This window comes from Hevea brasiliensis, chromosome 17 (genome assembly GCF_030052815.1).
Source record: "Hevea brasiliensis isolate MT/VB/25A 57/8 chromosome 17, ASM3005281v1, whole genome shotgun sequence".
Taxonomy (NCBI): Eukaryota; Viridiplantae; Streptophyta; class Magnoliopsida; order Malpighiales; family Euphorbiaceae; genus Hevea; species Hevea brasiliensis.
In genome coordinates this window covers 57,409,059-57,427,602 of record NC_079509.1, presented here as the reverse complement: position 1 = coordinate 57,427,602, position 18,544 = coordinate 57,409,059, and the positions used below count along the sequence as shown (strand labels likewise).

Here is an 18,544-nt window from a genome sequence, read left to right as displayed (position 1 = left end):
GATTTCAATGATAAACAACATATTAAAACTCTTTTAATATGTTTTTGGATCTGTATTTACTATTTAAGATTTTAAAATTAATCAGATTAATTTTAGAACCCTAGATTAAATTAAGAACGATTACACTAACCTCTTGATGCACTGCAGCGTGTCTGCGCCTTTGAGATTCATCTTCAAGACATCAGATGTTGTCCCTCTAGCTTGTCCACACCAAGAACACCTATGGCAGCCCTTGAACAGCTTCTAAAGCTTTTTCTATTAATTAGAAATTCAAGTTCTGTCTTTTAAGAGATTAGAGATATAAACAGGACACTAGAAACAATTTCTAGTGTTCTTAATTCAAGAGATTGATGGCTAATCTCTTTGAATTGATGAGAGATGAAGAAGAATAGATGAAAAGCCTCAAAGTGGCATGACAAAGGAGAGGAGTGGCTGCTGGTTGCTTTTCTTTTCATAACAACACTTAAATAGCTAGGTTAACACATTAAACCCTTGCCACATGTCACCCTTTGATTAGCTCTAGGTTTAAGTGACCCAATCACATTGTGCCAAGTCCATCAACTCCAGTTGCTTGTGTGGCGTTGGCACGAGCAACTCCTCTCTTGCTACGTCCTGCTCCTTTGCCACGCTTTTAACCACCTCTTCATCTAGCAGAAGTTCCACATGGTCTATTACCCCACCATTCTGGATAACCTATCAGCTGGAAATAACTTTCAGCATCATGTCCCTCTCGGTTGCAATTAGAACAAATTGAGGATTTGTTTTTATCCCCCCCTGAATTTTGACTACCTGCTCGAATTTCAAAACTCATAGGATTGCCTTTTTCTTCCTTGGTTCATGTCATAGTTCGCACCTGCTCTTGCTGAACAACCATAGCATAGGCACAATTGAAATTAGGAAAGGGTTCAGTGCTCAAAATAGTAGAGCGCACTGTTTCGTATCATTCTTCATCCAAGCCCATAAAAAACTGTTGAACTCTCTCTTCTTCACGCTTTCTTTCCAATTCAATGGTAAGATTGCATCTGCAGCCTGCACTGATACACACTGGTATCTAATCATAGTTGTTTATTTCATCCCATAACGTTTTGAGTCTTCCGAAATAGGACACCATCGGTTGACCTTCCTGCCTATAATTCGCCAGATCCGATCTCAGTTGTTGCATTCGTGGACCATTCCCAATCGAGAACCTCTATTTAATATCCTCCCACAGATCCTTTACGTTCTCCATGTGAGAGATGGTCGAGCGAAGCATCGGTTCAATGGTGTTAAACACCCAAGAAACCAACATAGAGTTAACCGTCCACCAATCTTCTAGTTCCAGTGAGTCATCCGCTAGTTGCTTGATAGATCCATCAATAAAACCATATTTCTTTTTGGCCCACAATGCAGTCTGCATAGCTCGCGCCCATTCTTCGTAATTCTCGCCCTTCAATTGAACTTGGGTAATCAAGTTACCTGGGTTGTCATTCGAATTCAGTGTGTAAGAACTAGAAGTTTTCTTCCCTGATCCAGAACTCTCATTTTTCTTTTTATCAGCCATGGCTCTGATACCATGTAAAAGAACTAAGAAATTTTGAAATAAGAATTATGATGTTTATTGTCCCAGAAATCAAAGATATATATAAAAAATTACAGCTAATAAATAGGTTCCTAATCAAGCTAAACTACCAAAATTGTATCAGAATCATACAATAAAAGGTAAAAACAGATATGCACACAAAAATTCCTAAACAAACGCCCTAAATAAATGCAAAATAAGTGGCAGCTAATAGCTGCCTTTCCAATAATCATTTTTGTATTTGTAGTAAAAAGTAGATATTTTGATTGTCATATGTGTGAGGTGTGCTTTGATTGACATGTTTATGGATGGAAGTGGTGATTTTAAGTTTGTATTTAAGATGTTCGATAGAATGAATGACAGAAATGTTGTTTCTTGGACTTTTGCTGATGAGTAAGCTTCAACAATTGGGATGTTTTCATTTGTTTGTAAATATATCTTTGAGTTGGTATATGCCAGATAAATATAGCTAAGTAGGGTTGTTTTGGCTTGTGTATAATTGGGATTATTGTCTTCTTGGCAGCAATTACATTATTGGACCATAAAATCAGGCTTGGTTTTGGATGTTTGTGTTGGATATAGTTTGGAGGATATGGATCTATGGATGAAGAGGTTTGATTGGATGCTAGATTATAATGTTAAGGCTAATTGGACAAAAAAACCAGACCTTCACATGATTTTTCATTTTTATCCTAAAGTTTCAATTTTGGATTAGATATCCTAACATTTCATATTAGGTATAATTATACTCAAAATTTAAAATCAACTCCTAAAATTGGAATAAATTGCATAAAAGATAAGAGTTCAAGTCATTATTTTAGAAGGCTATAAATTCTATATATGAGGCTGCATTCAATTAATTTCAAATTTCAGGAGTTGATTTTAAGTTTTTGGTATAATTACAACCAATGTGAAATGTTAATTAGTATACATAATCTAAAATTAAAACCTTAGGATAAAATTGCAAAATAATGTAAAGGTTTGGTTGTTTTTTTTTGTCCAATTAGCTTAATGTTTATGTCTTTGACTCATAGGGTATATGCATAGGTGGAGGATGTAAAGGTTTGGTATTTAGGTCTTTTTAATTTTTTACATTAAAAATTAGATAAATGATGTTTAAATTTTTATTATAATTTGATAATATCAGGGTTAAATAGGAACGTTTTGAACCAAAACTATTTCTAAAGCCAAACCGTAAGGCTAGCTGAACCAATGGATTCGGCTAGAATTGACATGTGGCCAAGTCTACTTAGGTGCAAAAGTTCTTTTTTTTCCATTAAATTGGTATCTTAAGGTATGCTGCCACAACTTAGGAATTTGATACGATTCCAAACTCTTATCTCCATCATATTCTCTTGCTCTTTCACTCCCATTGCTGCGTAGCACTTCACATATTGCTTCTTACTGAGCAAATTCCACTTTTGCAGCCACAACATTGCCACCAATTGTCATGTCTAATTGAGGAGGAGTAGCAATAGAGATTGATTTTGCAAATATTTTGAGTCTTCTTGAAGACAATATTAATAGTAATAATAGTAGCAAGTGAAGCAATAATCTGACTTTGAGGCATCGATTACTTTTTGCAATTTAGAGAGTTGGATACCATAGCTTTATCGGTAGGGCGAAGCAATGCCTTTATTAATTTTAAGAGTGAAGATGATGGGATTGTGATCATCAAGGATCTTCAGGGTTTTCCACTCGACTTAGGATTGAGTTCGGCATTTAGTTTTACTCCACCTGTTTCTGTTATTTGGACACGTATCAGTATATATTTGATACTTGTTTTTAATTCAATACATTATTCTCTTTAAAAAAATTATCCAGTTGTTTCATCCTTTGGCATTTTAACAGACATAAAAGAATTAATGTTTATAACTAATTGTGAGAAAAATTATTATTTTTCTATCAACAATAAAAAATTTTAAATCCTAAAATATGTGAAGAACCTTTTTTTTCCCTCTTTTTTTATTCATTTATTTATTTTTCTTTCTCCTTCATCTCCTCTCCTCCTTCTTTTCAAATTCACTCTAATCACCATGTAATGTTTACCATTGTCCCCCAATTTTGAGGTTTTTTTCTTTTCATTTTCGTCCTATAACTTCAATTTGTTTCAATGAAATTACTTATTTTAAATTTATTTTGAGAAAAAGTCCCTCTAACTTGTTATATTAGGTTTATAGATTATCAATAAAATTACCATTTAGCCCCCTTCTTTCTTCTCTTTCTCCCTCTCTCTACTTTATCTTTCTCGCTCTAGCCCCCTCTTTCTTCTCTCTCTCTCTCTCTCTCTCTCTCTCTCATCTTTAACATTCAAATTAATTGATGATTATTTTACTAATGAAATTGTTTATTTTAATAAATTTTTATTTATTAATTTAAATTTTATTAAATTAATTATTGCACATTAACATTAAGCAAAATTTTATTTTTGCATTTCAATATACATTTTTTTCCTCTAATTAGAATAGATCTTGTATGGATAAAAATTTCTAAACATATCAATAATAAAAAAATATATGAAAATATATTTCACAATGTGATACAAATGGAGTTTAATAATAACTATATTTAAAATGCTCAATAATTAATATTAAAACTTGAAATAAGAAAATTTTCTCTAGTGTTATCAGATTAGTGGGAAAACATTGTTTAAAAAATTGTTGATTTTTGAATTAATATTTAAACATAAAATTAATTGTGCAACTCTATCACAGCTTTCAAAAAAAACCTTGCATTATCAACAAAAATTCAATTATGAACACTGAGAATTTTCATTTATTTGTTTTCATCAAACATCCTATCATTTTTTTTTTAAATTCAATTAAAATTAAATCTCATGATTTTTTATTTTAAAAATGATTTTAATAATACAGTTATTATTTTTTTTTTCACCAATGATGCAATGATTTTTTATCACCATTTCACTTCCTTTGTATTTAATTTTATTTTTTAAAACCCTAATTAAATCCCAATTCATGAGCTTCAAAATTAATGTTGCCTCTACCTCTAAAATAATGCACTAAATCATTGCATCCTTTTTTAAAAGCCCTTTTTCTTTAAGCCATTCCATTTCTATCTAAGAAGAAGAACCTAAAGAAAAGAAAAAAAAGTAAATGTGTAAAAGAATAAATATCTCTATGAATGAGTTCTAATTTAGTGGTAATCAAATTATTTTCAAAGTTGTGAGATTTCAAGTTTGAATTTCAATTGGATCCAACTAAAAAAAAAAAAAAAAAGATATCTCCACTTCTGGCTTCAAGTTAACAATTTGACAAATCCAATGCTCTATCTTTGATGATAGAGATATTGTTTTGGGGTTGGAGATTGAATATATATATATATATATATATATATATATATATATATATATATATATATATATATATATATATATATATATATATTTTGGAAAGATTGAGAATTTTATTATTAAAAAAGGCCTCAAAGCCAATAAAAAGAGTAACATAGATAAACAAAAAAAGAAAAAGTCCAATTGGAGGCCCAGGCCCAAAGCTCAAAACAACAGCCCAAAAGCCCAACATAGAAAAACTCTAGCTAAGGAATAAAAGATTAGCTTGTTGCCAACAGCGCAGCCTTTGCTTCTCCATAGGTAACGGCACCATTTCAGTGTACGGCACCATAAAAGGCTTACACAAAACAAAGGATAAGAAGAGCAATAGGAAGGCCAAAACCAAGCCAAGCTTCCTTTGAGAGCTTAAACCACCGTTAAACTACACAGATATACACTAGCAACCAAAGAGAGGTGTGCATGCAGAGTTCATGGTGTCTCTCACCCTAAGGGTTAGCCATTGCAAAATAGTAGGCATTGTGGCCCTAGAGATTCTATACACCACTAAAATAGACCGTCCATTAGAATAAAGAGTTGTGTTCCTCTAGGGACACGAGGGCAAAGAGATAGTGAAGGAGAAGGTAAATTCAATGACCTCTCTATCTCATATAGTCGAAGGGGGGCAACCACAAAGATTACTCCTCCCTTTTTACGACAACTAAACCCCACATCTTGCATCTCGTAAAATTAGAAAAACCTTATACTCATAACAAGGCAAAAGCATACATATAATAGGGTTTTTTACCGTATAACGGTAAGTTAAAAATAAAAATTACAGAAAAAGGGTGCGGTATGAAAAATTTACGAGATTAGGGTGAGAAAAGTCAAGAGTCCTAAAAACGCTAGTGTAAGTAGCGTTTTAATGTCCAAAACGCTATTACTGATAGCGTTTTGTACAAATTAAAAAAAAAATAAAAAAAACAAGCTGGACGCTACTATAAGTAGCGTCCAGCTTTATTTTAATTTTTTTAATATTTTAAATAAAATATAAATATTATTTTAATAAATAATATTATAATAATTAATATTATATATTATAATATTTTTATTATAAAAAATTATTTTTTAATTTAAAATTAAATTAAAATTTAATAAAATTAAAAATTTAATAAAATTAAAAATTAAAAGAAAAATTGGACGCTACTATAAGTAGCGTCCAATTTTTCTTTAACTTTTTATTTATTTTTTTTTTATATTTTAAATAAAATATAAATATTATTTTAATAAATAAAATTATAATATTTAATAATATATATTATAATATTTTTATTATAAATATTATTTTTTAATTTAAAATTAAATTAAAATTTAATAAAATTAAAAATTTAATAAAATTAAAAATTAAAAGAAAAATTGGACGCTACTTATAGTGCGTCCAATTTTTCTTAAACTTTTTATTTATTTTTTTATATTTTATGTTATTAAATTTTAATTTAATTTTAAATTAAAAAATAATATTTATAATAAAAATATTATAATATATATTATTAAATATTATAATTTTATTTATTAAAATATAATAATATTTATAATAAAAATATTATAATATATATTATTAAATATTATAATTTTATTTATTAAAATATATATATATTATAATATTTTTATTAAAATAATATTTATATTTTATTTAAAATATAAAAAAATAAATAAAAAGTTTAAGAAAAATTGGACGCTACTATAAGTAGCATCCAATTTTTCTTTTAAATTTTAATTTTATTAAATTTTTAATTTTATTAAATTTTAATTTAACTTTAAAATAAAAAATAATATTTATAATAAAAATATTATAATATATATTATTAAATATTATAATTTTATTTATTAAAATAATATTTATATTTTATTTAAAATATAAAAAAAAATAAATAAAAAATTTAAGAAAAATTGGACGCTACTACGAGTAGCGTCCAATTTTTCTTTTAATTTTTAATTTTATTAAATTTTTAATTTTATTAAATTTTAATTTAATTTTAAATTAAAAAATAATATTTATAATAAAAATATTATAATATATATTATTAAATATTATAATTTTATTTATTAAAATAATATTTATATTTTATTTAAAATATAAAAAAAATAAATAAAAAATTTAAGAAAAATTGGACGCTACTATGAGTAGCATTCAATTTTTCTTTTAATTTTTAATTTTATTAAATTTTTAATTTTATTAAATTTTAATTTAATTTTAAATTAAAAAATAATATTTATAATAAAAATATTATAATATATATTATTAAATATTATAATTTTATTTATTAAAATAATATTTATATTTTACTTAAAATATAAAAAAAAATAAATAAAAAATTTAAGAAAAATTGGACGCTACTATGAGTAGCGTCCAATTTTTCTTTTAATTTTTAATTTTATTAAATTTTTAATTTTATTAAATTTTAATTTAATTTTAAATTAAAAAATAATATTTATAATAAAAATATTATAATATATATTATTAAATATTATAATTTTATTTATTAAAATAATATTTATATTTTATTTTAAATATAAAAAAAAATAAATAAAAAGTTTAAGAAAAATTGGACGCTACTATGAGTACCGTCCAATTTTTCTTTTAATTTTTAATTTTATTAAATTTTAATTTAATTTTAAATTAAAAAATAATATTTATAATAAAAATATTATAATATATATTATTAAATATTATAATTTTATTTATTAAAATAATATTTATATTTTATTTAAAATATAAAAAAAAATAAATAAAAAATTTAAGAAAAATTGGTAAGTAGCGTCCAATTTTTCTTTTAATTTTTAATTTAATTTTAATTTAAAAAATAATTTTTTATAATAAAAATATTATAATATATAATATTAATTATTATAATATTATTTATTAAAATAATATTTATATTTTATTTAAAATATTAAAAAAATTAAAACAAAGCTGGACGCTACTTATAGTAGCGTCCAGCTTGTTTTTTTTATTTTTTTTTTTAATTTGTACAAAACGCTATCAGTAATAGCGTTTTGGACATTAAAACGCTACTGACACTAGCATTTTTAGGACTCTTGACTTTTCTCACCCTGATCTCGTAAATTTTTCATACCGCACCCTTTTTTTATAATTTTTATTTTTAACTTACCCTTGTACGGTAAAAAACCCCATATAATATCCCTCTCCAATAACCACCAATGATCTGTGATAAAAGGAAGCCAAAAGCAAATATTTACATTTTGTCCCAAAAGTAGAGAGGGTAGGGAAGGAGAAACCCACTTTCAAGTGAAAAGGAAACCCCCCCTACCCATGAATAGTAGAAGTCGTGCTGCCTCCAAAGGAGAGGCTAAAAACCTTGAGAACAAAGACAATAAGGGAAAGAAAATATGTATCTTTGTAAAAGTTATTATTTAATATTTTTATTTTATTAAAATTAATTATTTGATTCTTCTATTTGAAAGATATGTTAGTTAGGTTTTTTTTTCTGTTTTTTTATTTTTTAATCTTTCTAATTATTTTAGGTATTAATAAAACATGAAAAAATCTAAAATACCTTAAATTCATAGTTCAATTTTAAATTAAGTTGCTAGTTAAATTTTCATTTACTGCTGGTAATTTTTTTCTCTTTAAATATATTAAGTGATAAAAAATTTTATTTTAAATTAAAGTGAAGGAATAAAAATAAATGAAATAAAAATATAATAAAATAAGTTAACTAATATAATTTTTAAAATAAAATATCATATAATTACTATTAAATAAGTAATTTTCTATCTTTTTGTGTGCTTTTGGCAATTTTTGGTTGAAAACGCTGCCGTTTTCAAGACTCGTCCTTTTGTACTTTGAAGTCTCCACCCATTTGCCACGGAAGTACTGGCAATCCAACTTTTTAACCTCGTTGCTTTCGCCACATTGCTTGCCTTTGATCTTCCAAACCCAATAGCGATATCTTCCTCTCCAGCTTAACAACCTCCTCCTCCTACTTCTTCTTCTTCTTCAACAATGGCAAGTGCTGCTTTTGCTAATTCATTGTTTACTACTTCTTCTTCGTCTTCTTCTACTGCTCTTGGTTCTCGACCAACTAGTAATGCCTTGGTTACAGCTCGTGTTTCATTTCCCAATTCTAGATCTCATTTTTTTTCTATCCAGTTGAAGGAGAAGAAGAATTCTAGCTATTTCACTACCCATTGTTCCCTTAATGATGCTTCTGCTGCTCCTAAAGATCCAAAAGAAGAAGAAACTCCAATTGAACTAAGTATGCTGCTTTTGATATCTCTTCCATTATCTCTTTGATATACACTCATGTTTGATTATGTGTATTATTTTTTTTTTTCCCTTCAGAATACCCGGCTTATCCTACTGTGATGGACATCAATCAGATTCGTGAGATTTTACCCCACCGGTAAGTAGAGTGTTTTTTATTTTTATTTTTAATTTTTTGGGATTCACAGGGAGTGGAATATGGGATATTCAAGATGGGATTTTTAATTTGCTTATCTTCTTGTTAGGATCATAAGGAGCTTGGTTGTGATGTGATTTCCAGTGGATGATTCTTGTTTGGTGTTCTTTAGGTTTCCTTTTCTTCTTGTGGATAGAGTGATTGAGTACACTCCAGGAGTTTCAGTTGTTGCCATAAAGAATGTCACGATAAATGACAATTTCTTTCCTGGACATTTTCCTGAGAGGCCAATTATGCCGGGTGTTCTGATGGTTGAGGTATACATGTTTTTCACGTATAATGCTGTTGTTACTCTCTAGTTGGCAATTATACTCTTTCCTGGAAATGTTTTATGAATGCAACTATGAAAGTTATAATTTTTCCTGGCTTTTCCGATTGTGGTCTCTTGCCCTTTGAAATTATACATGTTAGACACTTTAATACCTTTATATTATAAAATGGTTGTGTTGTATTTGAGTGATATCTAACTAGAAATTTTTTTGTACCTTCTTTTCTGGTTGCTTGAACTCTCTTTTTAACTTAAATCACACAGTGCTTAAAGGTATGGTTTTGCATTAAGAGGCTCCATTTTGTGTGTTTTATGACCCTTTACTTTCGAATGGATTCTTCTCCTCCTCTCCCCCCCTCCCAACACCCCCACCCCCCCTCTCCTCTCCTAATTTGTGTCAGCGAAGCATGGTTTCTTCTAGAGTTCATATATTGACAATTGGGACACATGCCAAGCGTATTTATGGATTGCTATTAGTTGCAAAATTTCATTAGTCATATGGTCTTACACTTTCTGTTGTTGCTTTGCTCAGTTTCCAGTATAGACTATAGATCATTTTCAATTTGAAATCTGATTACTTATTGGTTGCCAAATTTTCTATTGCTGGTTAGAAAAAGGCTACCTTATTGTCGTTGCTTGTTAAGCAAATGCATTCATGGGAATGTTTACACTGAAACTGAATGTTGTCTTTAAGGGTGATGCAATGCAAAATATTGTGATCATTTGTCTCCGATTTATCCTGATTGCCTATTTTGATACTTGGGGATTATTTATGTGAAGTACCTGGGGTAAGTCTATTTTGTAGGTCATATAGCCATGTGCCTGAATTAGTGTTCTTAGTATCTCAAAATAATTAATCAGTTTGATTGGCATAACAATTCATTAACGTTTTGATGCATTTCCTTTTGGTAGTCGAAGTAGTCACAGTGGAGATGCTTGTCATTGAGTGTTAAGACAGGAATAGTTCATGAGTTCCCTTTTTAGAACTCTAGTTTAAAGAGAGAGAGAGAGAGAGGAGGAGGGGGAGGGGGAGGGAGGGGGGGGGGTGGTGGTTGTCGTTTCTAGCTGGGCTACTGCCTTTTTCAGAGGGCTAGCACTGATTTATACATAGGGGACCACATTGAAGATCCTTGGGACAAAGTTGGAGAAGTTGCTTAATCTCTTAACATTTTGTCTAATATGTTAACCTGACTCTTGTATTTTATTAGCTATTTCAAGTATATTTGAAATTGTTTTCTTTTAGATGGATAAGAAATCAGGAGAATCATTGTAATACTATCTCAAAAACATAATTCTGTCCATACTAATTTTCTCTGTAGTGTTTAGATGAGTTCTCATTTTTGAGGCTTGAGCATGATTGACAGTCATTCTAATGTAATTGAAGGATCTCTAAGATTACCTATATTGATGATGAAGTTTATTTGGAGAATGTAAGATATGCACAAAATAGCGGTTGTGATAGGAATCTTAGAAGGAATAAGTGAAGAGGTGGAATTTCAAATTAACTGGTATTGCCAGTGTTAAGATGGGAATTTAACTCCACAATTCCAATGCCTATGAAGATAATATCAACAATTGATTTTAATGAAGTAAAGTTGCTGAAATGCAAAGGGAAGATATTGTACATTTGACACTCCCAAGAGCCAGCAATGTGGGATATCTCATGCATTGGATGCCCTTTGTAAAATAATTTTCTTTGATATGAGAAGAAAATAATTTTTGGATTTGAAAAATAAAAAAAAGGGTTTATGGGTTTTTCCCAATAGGAGGAAAAGTTACAAGGAATCTAAATTATTTATCTTGATACCTTTTGTATTACTTGCCACCTTCCATTAGCCCTAAAAATCTAGGCATTAAATCCTAACCAGCATGTTTAGCAAGAGAGATCTGGGATCCATTATTTTCCTTTGAATTGGTTGTCTCCACCAATTGTATTCTATTCTCAAGTAACTCTCTTCTTAAGCAAGTTTTACTCTTAACTAATTTGTCTAATGGAGGAGCAAGAAGAGCTTAGTATTTTCCTTTGCTTGGACTCGAAACATCTCATACAATCACCTCTCCTTGTTGTTTTTGTTAGAATATACAAGGGTTCTTGGATGGGAGGAAAAGTGTAAAGCATAAGTGGACATGAAAAGAACTATGCTGAAGAGAGATCAAGGCAATTCTAGGGGAAAAAAAAAGTGGATTATGGGAAGCAGTAGACATGGGAAACTTGGCATTTCAAATGAACAGCAGGTGGAATATGTGAGTTCTGAATGAAATGTGTGGGTGTGTGTGTGTAGAAGAATGTTAGAATATTGGAATTGAGCAATGTTTTCAGCATATTGGACATGTTTAAAGGCATTCATAGTGTTTGAAGGGTTTTAGACATGTTTTTCAAAGTGGTGGAGGATCATGTAATAACGCATGTCCCTCTGATTTTGAGTTTCATGAATATCTAAAGTTAGACAAGGAGCATGGTTGACTGTTGAGGATGTTGCAATGAAATGGTTGAACTAATGGTAGGGTCTGGATAGTGGAAATGATTCAAATGTTGGCTATGTTTCTTTGTTCTTGGAAAAAATTTTGTATTTTCTTGATAAATTTATAGAAGTGAATTCAGTGATGGCAAATTAGAGCAACTTATGTCCCCTTATTTTCTTCCCAAATAAGTTTAAGAAGCCTAAATTTTTTCGAAGAGGTAAGTGTATGCCCTGGCTAAGACTACTGTTATGGAAAGTCAATCACTATATTATTTCTCTTTATATTCTGTATTCTGTATTCCTATTTAAGATTTCTTATTTAGGATTTCTTCCTAATTAGTAGAACACAATTATAGGAATCAATTTTATATATATATATATATATATATATATATATATATATATATATATATATATATATATATATATATATATATACCCATGTACAGATTAATTGAAATTAAGGAGAATCATCTCTTTCTACATGGTATCAGAGCAGGTCATCTATCTAGGGTGACTATTTGTTCTCACCACCCAGCTCAGGAGAAACCTTGGCCGCCGACCGGCCATTTCGACTCCGATCAACATCGTTGGCGTTGCCTCAACCCCCTCATTCCGCCATTATGTGCTGTTGGCTGATCCAGTACACCATTAAAGGATTTCTGAGGTTTGGCTCTCAGATCCTATTTCGGTATTTGCTTGATTTGTGATTTTGGGTTATTTTGCTGCTATAAGTACTTTGGATTAGCGTTTCGATTAGTTTTCTTTGTCTCAACAAATGGCAGACAATAAGAATGTTATTTCTGATGTGATTCCGGTGATGACTAAGATCACGGAACACAAACTTAATGGTTCGAATTACCTGGAGTGGAGTAAGACTGTTAGTGTCTATTTGCGTAGCATTGATAAGGATGATCACCTTACTAAAGATCTACTTACTGATGATACACGACAAATTTGACTAAGGGAGGATGCTCGGTTGTTTTTGCAGTTTCGGAACTCGATTCACAGTGAGGTAATTAGTTTAATTAATCACTGTGAATTTGTTAAGGAATTGATGGATTACTTAGATTTTTTGTATTCTGGTAAAGGGAATATCTCCTGTATTTATGATGTTTGTAAGGCATTCTACCGTGCTAAGAAAGAGGATAAGTCTCTCACGGCTTATTTTATGGATTTTAAACGGGTATATGGGGAACTTAATGTATTGTTACCTTTTAGTTCTTATGTGAAAGTTCAGCAGGCCCAACGAGAGCAACTGGCTGTTATGAGTTTTCTTGCAGGTCTTCCTTCAGAGTATGAGATTGCTAAATCTCAGATTCTCTCCAATTCTGAGATTTCCTCTTTGCATGAAACGTTCACACGGGTCCTTCGTACAGAGAATACCCAATCTTCACAGCCTGCCAGTAGTGCTCTTATTAGCCGTAATCCAAATGGATAATAGGGTAATAGAAGAAGAAGTAGAGGAGGAATTACAGGCAATAGAAGTAATCAGTGTAATGGAGAGGCTAGTTCTAATCAGGACTTAAGAGGAGTCATTTGTTATTATTGCCATGAGCCTGGCCATACAAAATATAATTGTCCGCAACTTCAGAGGAAAAATCAGTGATCACAGATGGCAAATATGGCAGCAGAGGATTCTACAGTATCTTCCTCTGAGAAAACTGTTTTGGTATCTGCTGAGTATTTTGCAGTTTTCCCAGTATCAGATATCTCTAAAGCCTACCAGTTCCCCTGTCACTGCGATCGCTGAGTCAGGTAAATCCACTACATGCCTTGTGTCTTCCTCATCCAAATGGGTTATTGATTCTGGTGCGACAGATCACATGACAGGTAATTCTAGTCTTCTATTTGCTTTTCAGTCTAATCTCACTTCCTCTACTGTTACTTTAGCTGATGGTTCTACTTCTTGTGTCATGGGTTCTGGAATTGCGACCACACTTCGTCGATTTCTTTGTCATCTGTTTTGTGTTTACTAAAATTCTCTTTTAATATACTTTCTGTTAATAAACTTACTTGTACCTTAAATTATTCTGTTTCCTTTTTTTCCTGATCAGTGTTTATTTCAGGATCTTACGACGAAGCAGATTATTGGTAGAGGACATGAGTTAGGTGGTCTCTACATTCTGAAAAATTATGTACCGCGGTCGCTTATTTGCTCCAATACCTTAATACCTCTTGAAGCTCATTGTAGATTGGGCCATCCTTCTTTGTCTATCATGAAGAAGTTGTGTCCTCAGCTTCAGTCTTTATCAGTACTAAAGTGTGAGTCGTGTCAGTTTGCAAAACATCATCGATTGTCTTCTGTGTCTAGAGTCAATAAACGGGCTTCATCCCCTTTTGAGTTAGTTTATTCTGATATTTGGGGTCGTTATTCTGTTACTTCTAAAACTGGATTTCGTTATTTTGTTATTTTTGTTGATGATTACTCTCGTGTTACCTGGTTATATTTAATGAAGAATCGTTCTGAGTTGTTTTCTATCTTTTGTTCCTTTTGTAATGAAATCAAAACTCAATTTTATATTTCTGTGCGTATATTAAGAAGTAACAATGCCAAAGAATACTTTTCAGCGCAATTTCAGTCTTATATGACACAAAATGACATTCTTTATCAGTCTTCTTGTGTGGATACCCCATCCCAAAATGGCGTGGCCGAAAGAAAAAATCGGTATATTCTTGAGGTAACTCGTGCTCTTCTTTTTCAGATGAAAGTTTCTAAACACTTTTCGGTGGATGTAGTTTCTACTGCATATTTTTTTATCAATCGTATGCCGTCTTCTGTCCTTAATGGGGATATTCCTTATACTGCTTTGTTTCCTACAAAATCTTTGCTCCTTGTTGAACCCCGTATTTTTTATTGTACTTGTTTTGCACGTGATGTTCGTTTACAGATTACTAAATTGGATCCAAAATCTCTCAAATGTGTCTTCTTTTGGTACTCCCGGCCCCAAAAAGGGTACCGCTGTTTCTCTTCTACTCTTAATCGTTATCTTGTTTCTGCAGATGTCACATTTTTTAAGTCCAGTACATTTTTTCCTCAATCATTTGTGTATGAGAGTCAGGGGAAGGAGGATGATCTCTTAATATATATTGACCAACCAATGTTTAGTCCTCTCTCACAGCTTGTTCCTTCAGTCTCTAGACCTACTCGACCTCCCGTTGTTCATATTTATTCCAGGAGATTGGAGATTCTTGACTCAGATCCTCTACCAGCTACTTTGTTGGGGGATCTTGTACCTCATACCGATCATGATTCTGATCTAGACTTACCCATTGCTCTTCGTAAAGGTAAACGTTCATGTACTTACCCTATCTCTTCTTTTGTTTCTTATAATCAATTATCTTCTTGTTCTCGATGTTTTGTTATTTCTTTAGACTTTGTTCTTATTCCTAACACTGTTGGTGAGGCGCTGTCTCATCCTGGCTAGTGTGCTGCTATGAAAGAGGAAATGGAGGCTTTAGATGCTAATGGTACATGGGAACTGTTGCCTTTGCCCACTGGTAAGAAAGCTATTGGTTGCAAATGGGTATTTACAGTAAAGGTAAATCCTGATGGTTCTGTGGCTAGGTTAAAAGCACGCCTTGTAGCAAAATGATATGCTCAGACATATGGGGTTGATTACTATGACACTTTTTCTCCTGTAGCTAAACTTACTTTTGTTCGCTTGTTTATCTCTTTAGCAGCTACATATAATTGGCTCCTGCACCAATTGGATATCAAGAATGCTTTCCTTGATGGTGATCTTCAGAAGGAGGTGTACATGGAGCAATCACCTGGGTTTGTTGCTCAGGGGAAGTTGGGTAAAGTTTATAAGCTTCAGAAGTCTCTTTATGGCTTGAAACAAAGTCCTAGGGCCTGGTTTGGGAGATTCAGTGAAGCAGTACAGGAATTTAGCATGCAAAAGTGTAAGTGTGATCACTTAGTATTTTATAGGCAATTTGAGGCTGGTTTAATTCTCCTGGTAGCCTATGTGGATGACATTGTCATCACTGGGAGTGACTCTGTAGGTATTTCATCTCTTAAAACCTTCCTCCAAATCCATTTTTAGACCAAAGACTTGGGATTATTAAAGTATTTATTGGGTATTGAAGTTATGAGAAGTAAGAAGGGTATTTTCTGGTCTCAAAAAAAATATGTCCTCGATCTATTAACAGAGACAGAAAAATTAGGTGCTAAGCCTTGTAGTGTACCAATGACTCCAAATTTACAATTGTTAGCAGGGGATAGTGAGTTGTTTGAAGATCCAGAGAGATACAGGAGATTGGTAGGAAAATTCAACTACCTTACAGTCATTCGTCCTGACATTGCTTATGCCGTTAGTGTGTTAAATCAGTTTATGTCTTCCCTAACTGTTGCTCATTGGAAAGCCTTGGGACAAATCTTGTGTTATCTGAAGGGCGCTCCAGGAAGAGGTTTGTTATATGGTAATCATGGGCATTTGAATGTTGAATGTTTTTCAGATGCCGACTGGGCTGTATCTAAGGTTGATAGGAGATCAATTACTCGATATTGTGTTTTTGTTGGAGGAAATTTGGTGTCTTGGAGAAGCAAGAAGCAGAGTGCAGTTTCTCGATCTAGTGCTGAATCCGAATACAAAGCCATAGCATAATTAGTATGTGAGGTAATGTGGATACTTCAATTACTAGATGAGACAGGTTTTAAGACCTCTCTACCTGCGAAATTGTGGTGTAATAATCAAGCTGCTCTCCATATTGCTTCTAATCGGGTGTTTCATGAGCGGACCAAACATATTGAGATTGATTGTCACTTTGTTCTTGAAAATATTCAACAACAGATCATCTCAACAGGACACATCAAAACTGGAGAGCAGTTAGGAGATATTTTCACAAAAGCTCTGAATGGAGCTAGGATTGACTACATTTGTAACAAGTTAGGCATGATTAACATCTATGCTCTAACTTGAGGGGTAGTGTTATGGAAAGTCAATCACTATATTATTTCTCTGTATATTCTGTATTCCTATTTAGGATTTCTTATTTAGGATTTCTTCTTAATTAGTAGAACACAATTATAGGAATCAATTGTATATATATATACCCATGTACAGATTAATTGAAATTAAGGAGAATCTTCTTTTTCTAAACAGTATGGTTATTCTTGATAAAAATTTTATTGTGTGACTAAGTATATTTAATTTGTTTTTGTTAATGATTAGATATTCAGATAGTTTAAATGCCTTATCAAATGATCATCTTTAACTCTTGAATAGTTACTTCTTGATACAAAATACATAAACTTTATGTCTCCTACTTCGTAGCACCTTACCATAACATATAATTTAGTCTTCATTGGGTCCTCTGACATCTTTTCTGCTGGACATTATCACTTGGCTGTTCGAATGAAATGAACATAATCCTGAAAATGAGTTTTGATCTTTATTAAAGTCATTGTTAAATGTCTTTGGTCAGAAAATGTGTATATCATAGCTGGAATCATGCGGTGAAGTCAAGTATCATTCGTGTACAGTTAATACACATGTATTTTGGACTCCTGTAAATCTATTTCTTTTGGCATACCAGGCAATGGCACAAGTTGGTGGCTTGGTCATGCTGCAACCAGAAGTTGGAGGCTCTCGTGACAATTTCTTTTTTGCTGGGATCGACAAAGTAAGATTTAGAAAACCAGTAATTGCAGGTGACACTTTAGTTATGAGAATGACGCTTGTCAAGCTGCAGAAACGCTTTGGAATAGCAAAGATGGAAGGAAAAGCTTATGTTGGAGGTGATGTTGTTTGCGAGGGTGAGTTTTTGATGGCCATGGGTAGTGAATAATCTGCTGAGTTTTAATATTTCTTGCAGTTACTTGTTGCTTTTATCCCCTTTCCACCCTTTTTTTTCATTTCTAAAAGTTCTGTTATCATTTTGGTAAAGGGAAGGGGGGTTGGGAGAGAGATCTCATTATATTTGGATTTGATAATCTTATGACTCTGATAGAAACTTGGTGTTAGATTTGATGCTAGAAAGAGCAACTGTTCCTTCCATCTCAGGCAAAACGTAAGTCTTGTAATCTCCTGTTTCTTTTTGTTTTGTTGAGCATGTGAAATATGTCGTATGCTTGTTTTGTGGTGAAAAGATTGTTATCCGACTTAACTCCCAATGTGAGCATTATTATTATTAGCTAAACAAGCCCCCAAGACAGCAAAAGAACAGCACTGGCCAGTGGCCAAGAGAGTTCTTCATGCAGGAAAGAAAGGTGGATGGGAATATGCTGAGAACCATAATCTAGCAAAAAATCTACTTTTGTGGTTGAGGACTGAGTGAATTTGATAACAAAACGTATTAAAATCTGAAATTGATTATCCATGAGTTTTACTTGAGGAGTATTAGAGTCGTTTTTAAGGTTGTGAAGTTTCGACTATAAAGTTTTGAGTTCAAATCTTTGTTGAAATCTAAAATTATTGGTTTTAAAGCATGAATAATTATAAATTCCCCTTGTATTCTGATGAAATTCTAGATTTTTTAGTT

General features: G+C 31.5%; 1 protein-coding gene across 1 annotated transcript; it reads left to right on the top strand.

Moving 5' to 3' along the window:
• The first annotated feature begins 8,733 nt into the window (after nucleotides 1-8,733).
• On the top strand, nucleotides 8,734-18,151 carry LOC110671620 (uncharacterized). The gene is made up of 4 exons (XM_021834126.2): nucleotides 8,734-9,124; nucleotides 9,211-9,271; nucleotides 9,441-9,585; nucleotides 17,600-18,151. The coding sequence occupies exons 1-4, from the start codon at nucleotides 8,872-8,874 to the stop codon at nucleotides 17,849-17,851; spliced, it is 711 nt and encodes a 236-aa protein (XP_021689818.2). The 5' UTR covers nucleotides 8,734-8,871; the 3' UTR covers nucleotides 17,852-18,151.
• The last annotated feature ends 393 nt before the right edge of the window (nucleotides 18,152-18,544 follow it).

Excerpts from the sequence above, each read along its gene's own strand:
- LOC110671620 (XM_021834126.2), top strand. The coding sequence starts at position 8,872 with ATGGCAAGTGCTGCTTTTGCTAATTCATTGTTTACTACTTCTTCTTCG. Across the intron at positions 9,125-9,210 it reads AGAAACTCCAATTGAACTAA|AATACCCGGCTTATCCTACT; the intron begins GTATGCTGCTTT and ends TTTTCCCTTCAG. Across the intron at positions 9,586-17,599 it reads CGGGTGTTCTGATGGTTGAG|GCAATGGCACAAGTTGGTGG; the intron begins GTATACATGTTT and ends TTGGCATACCAG.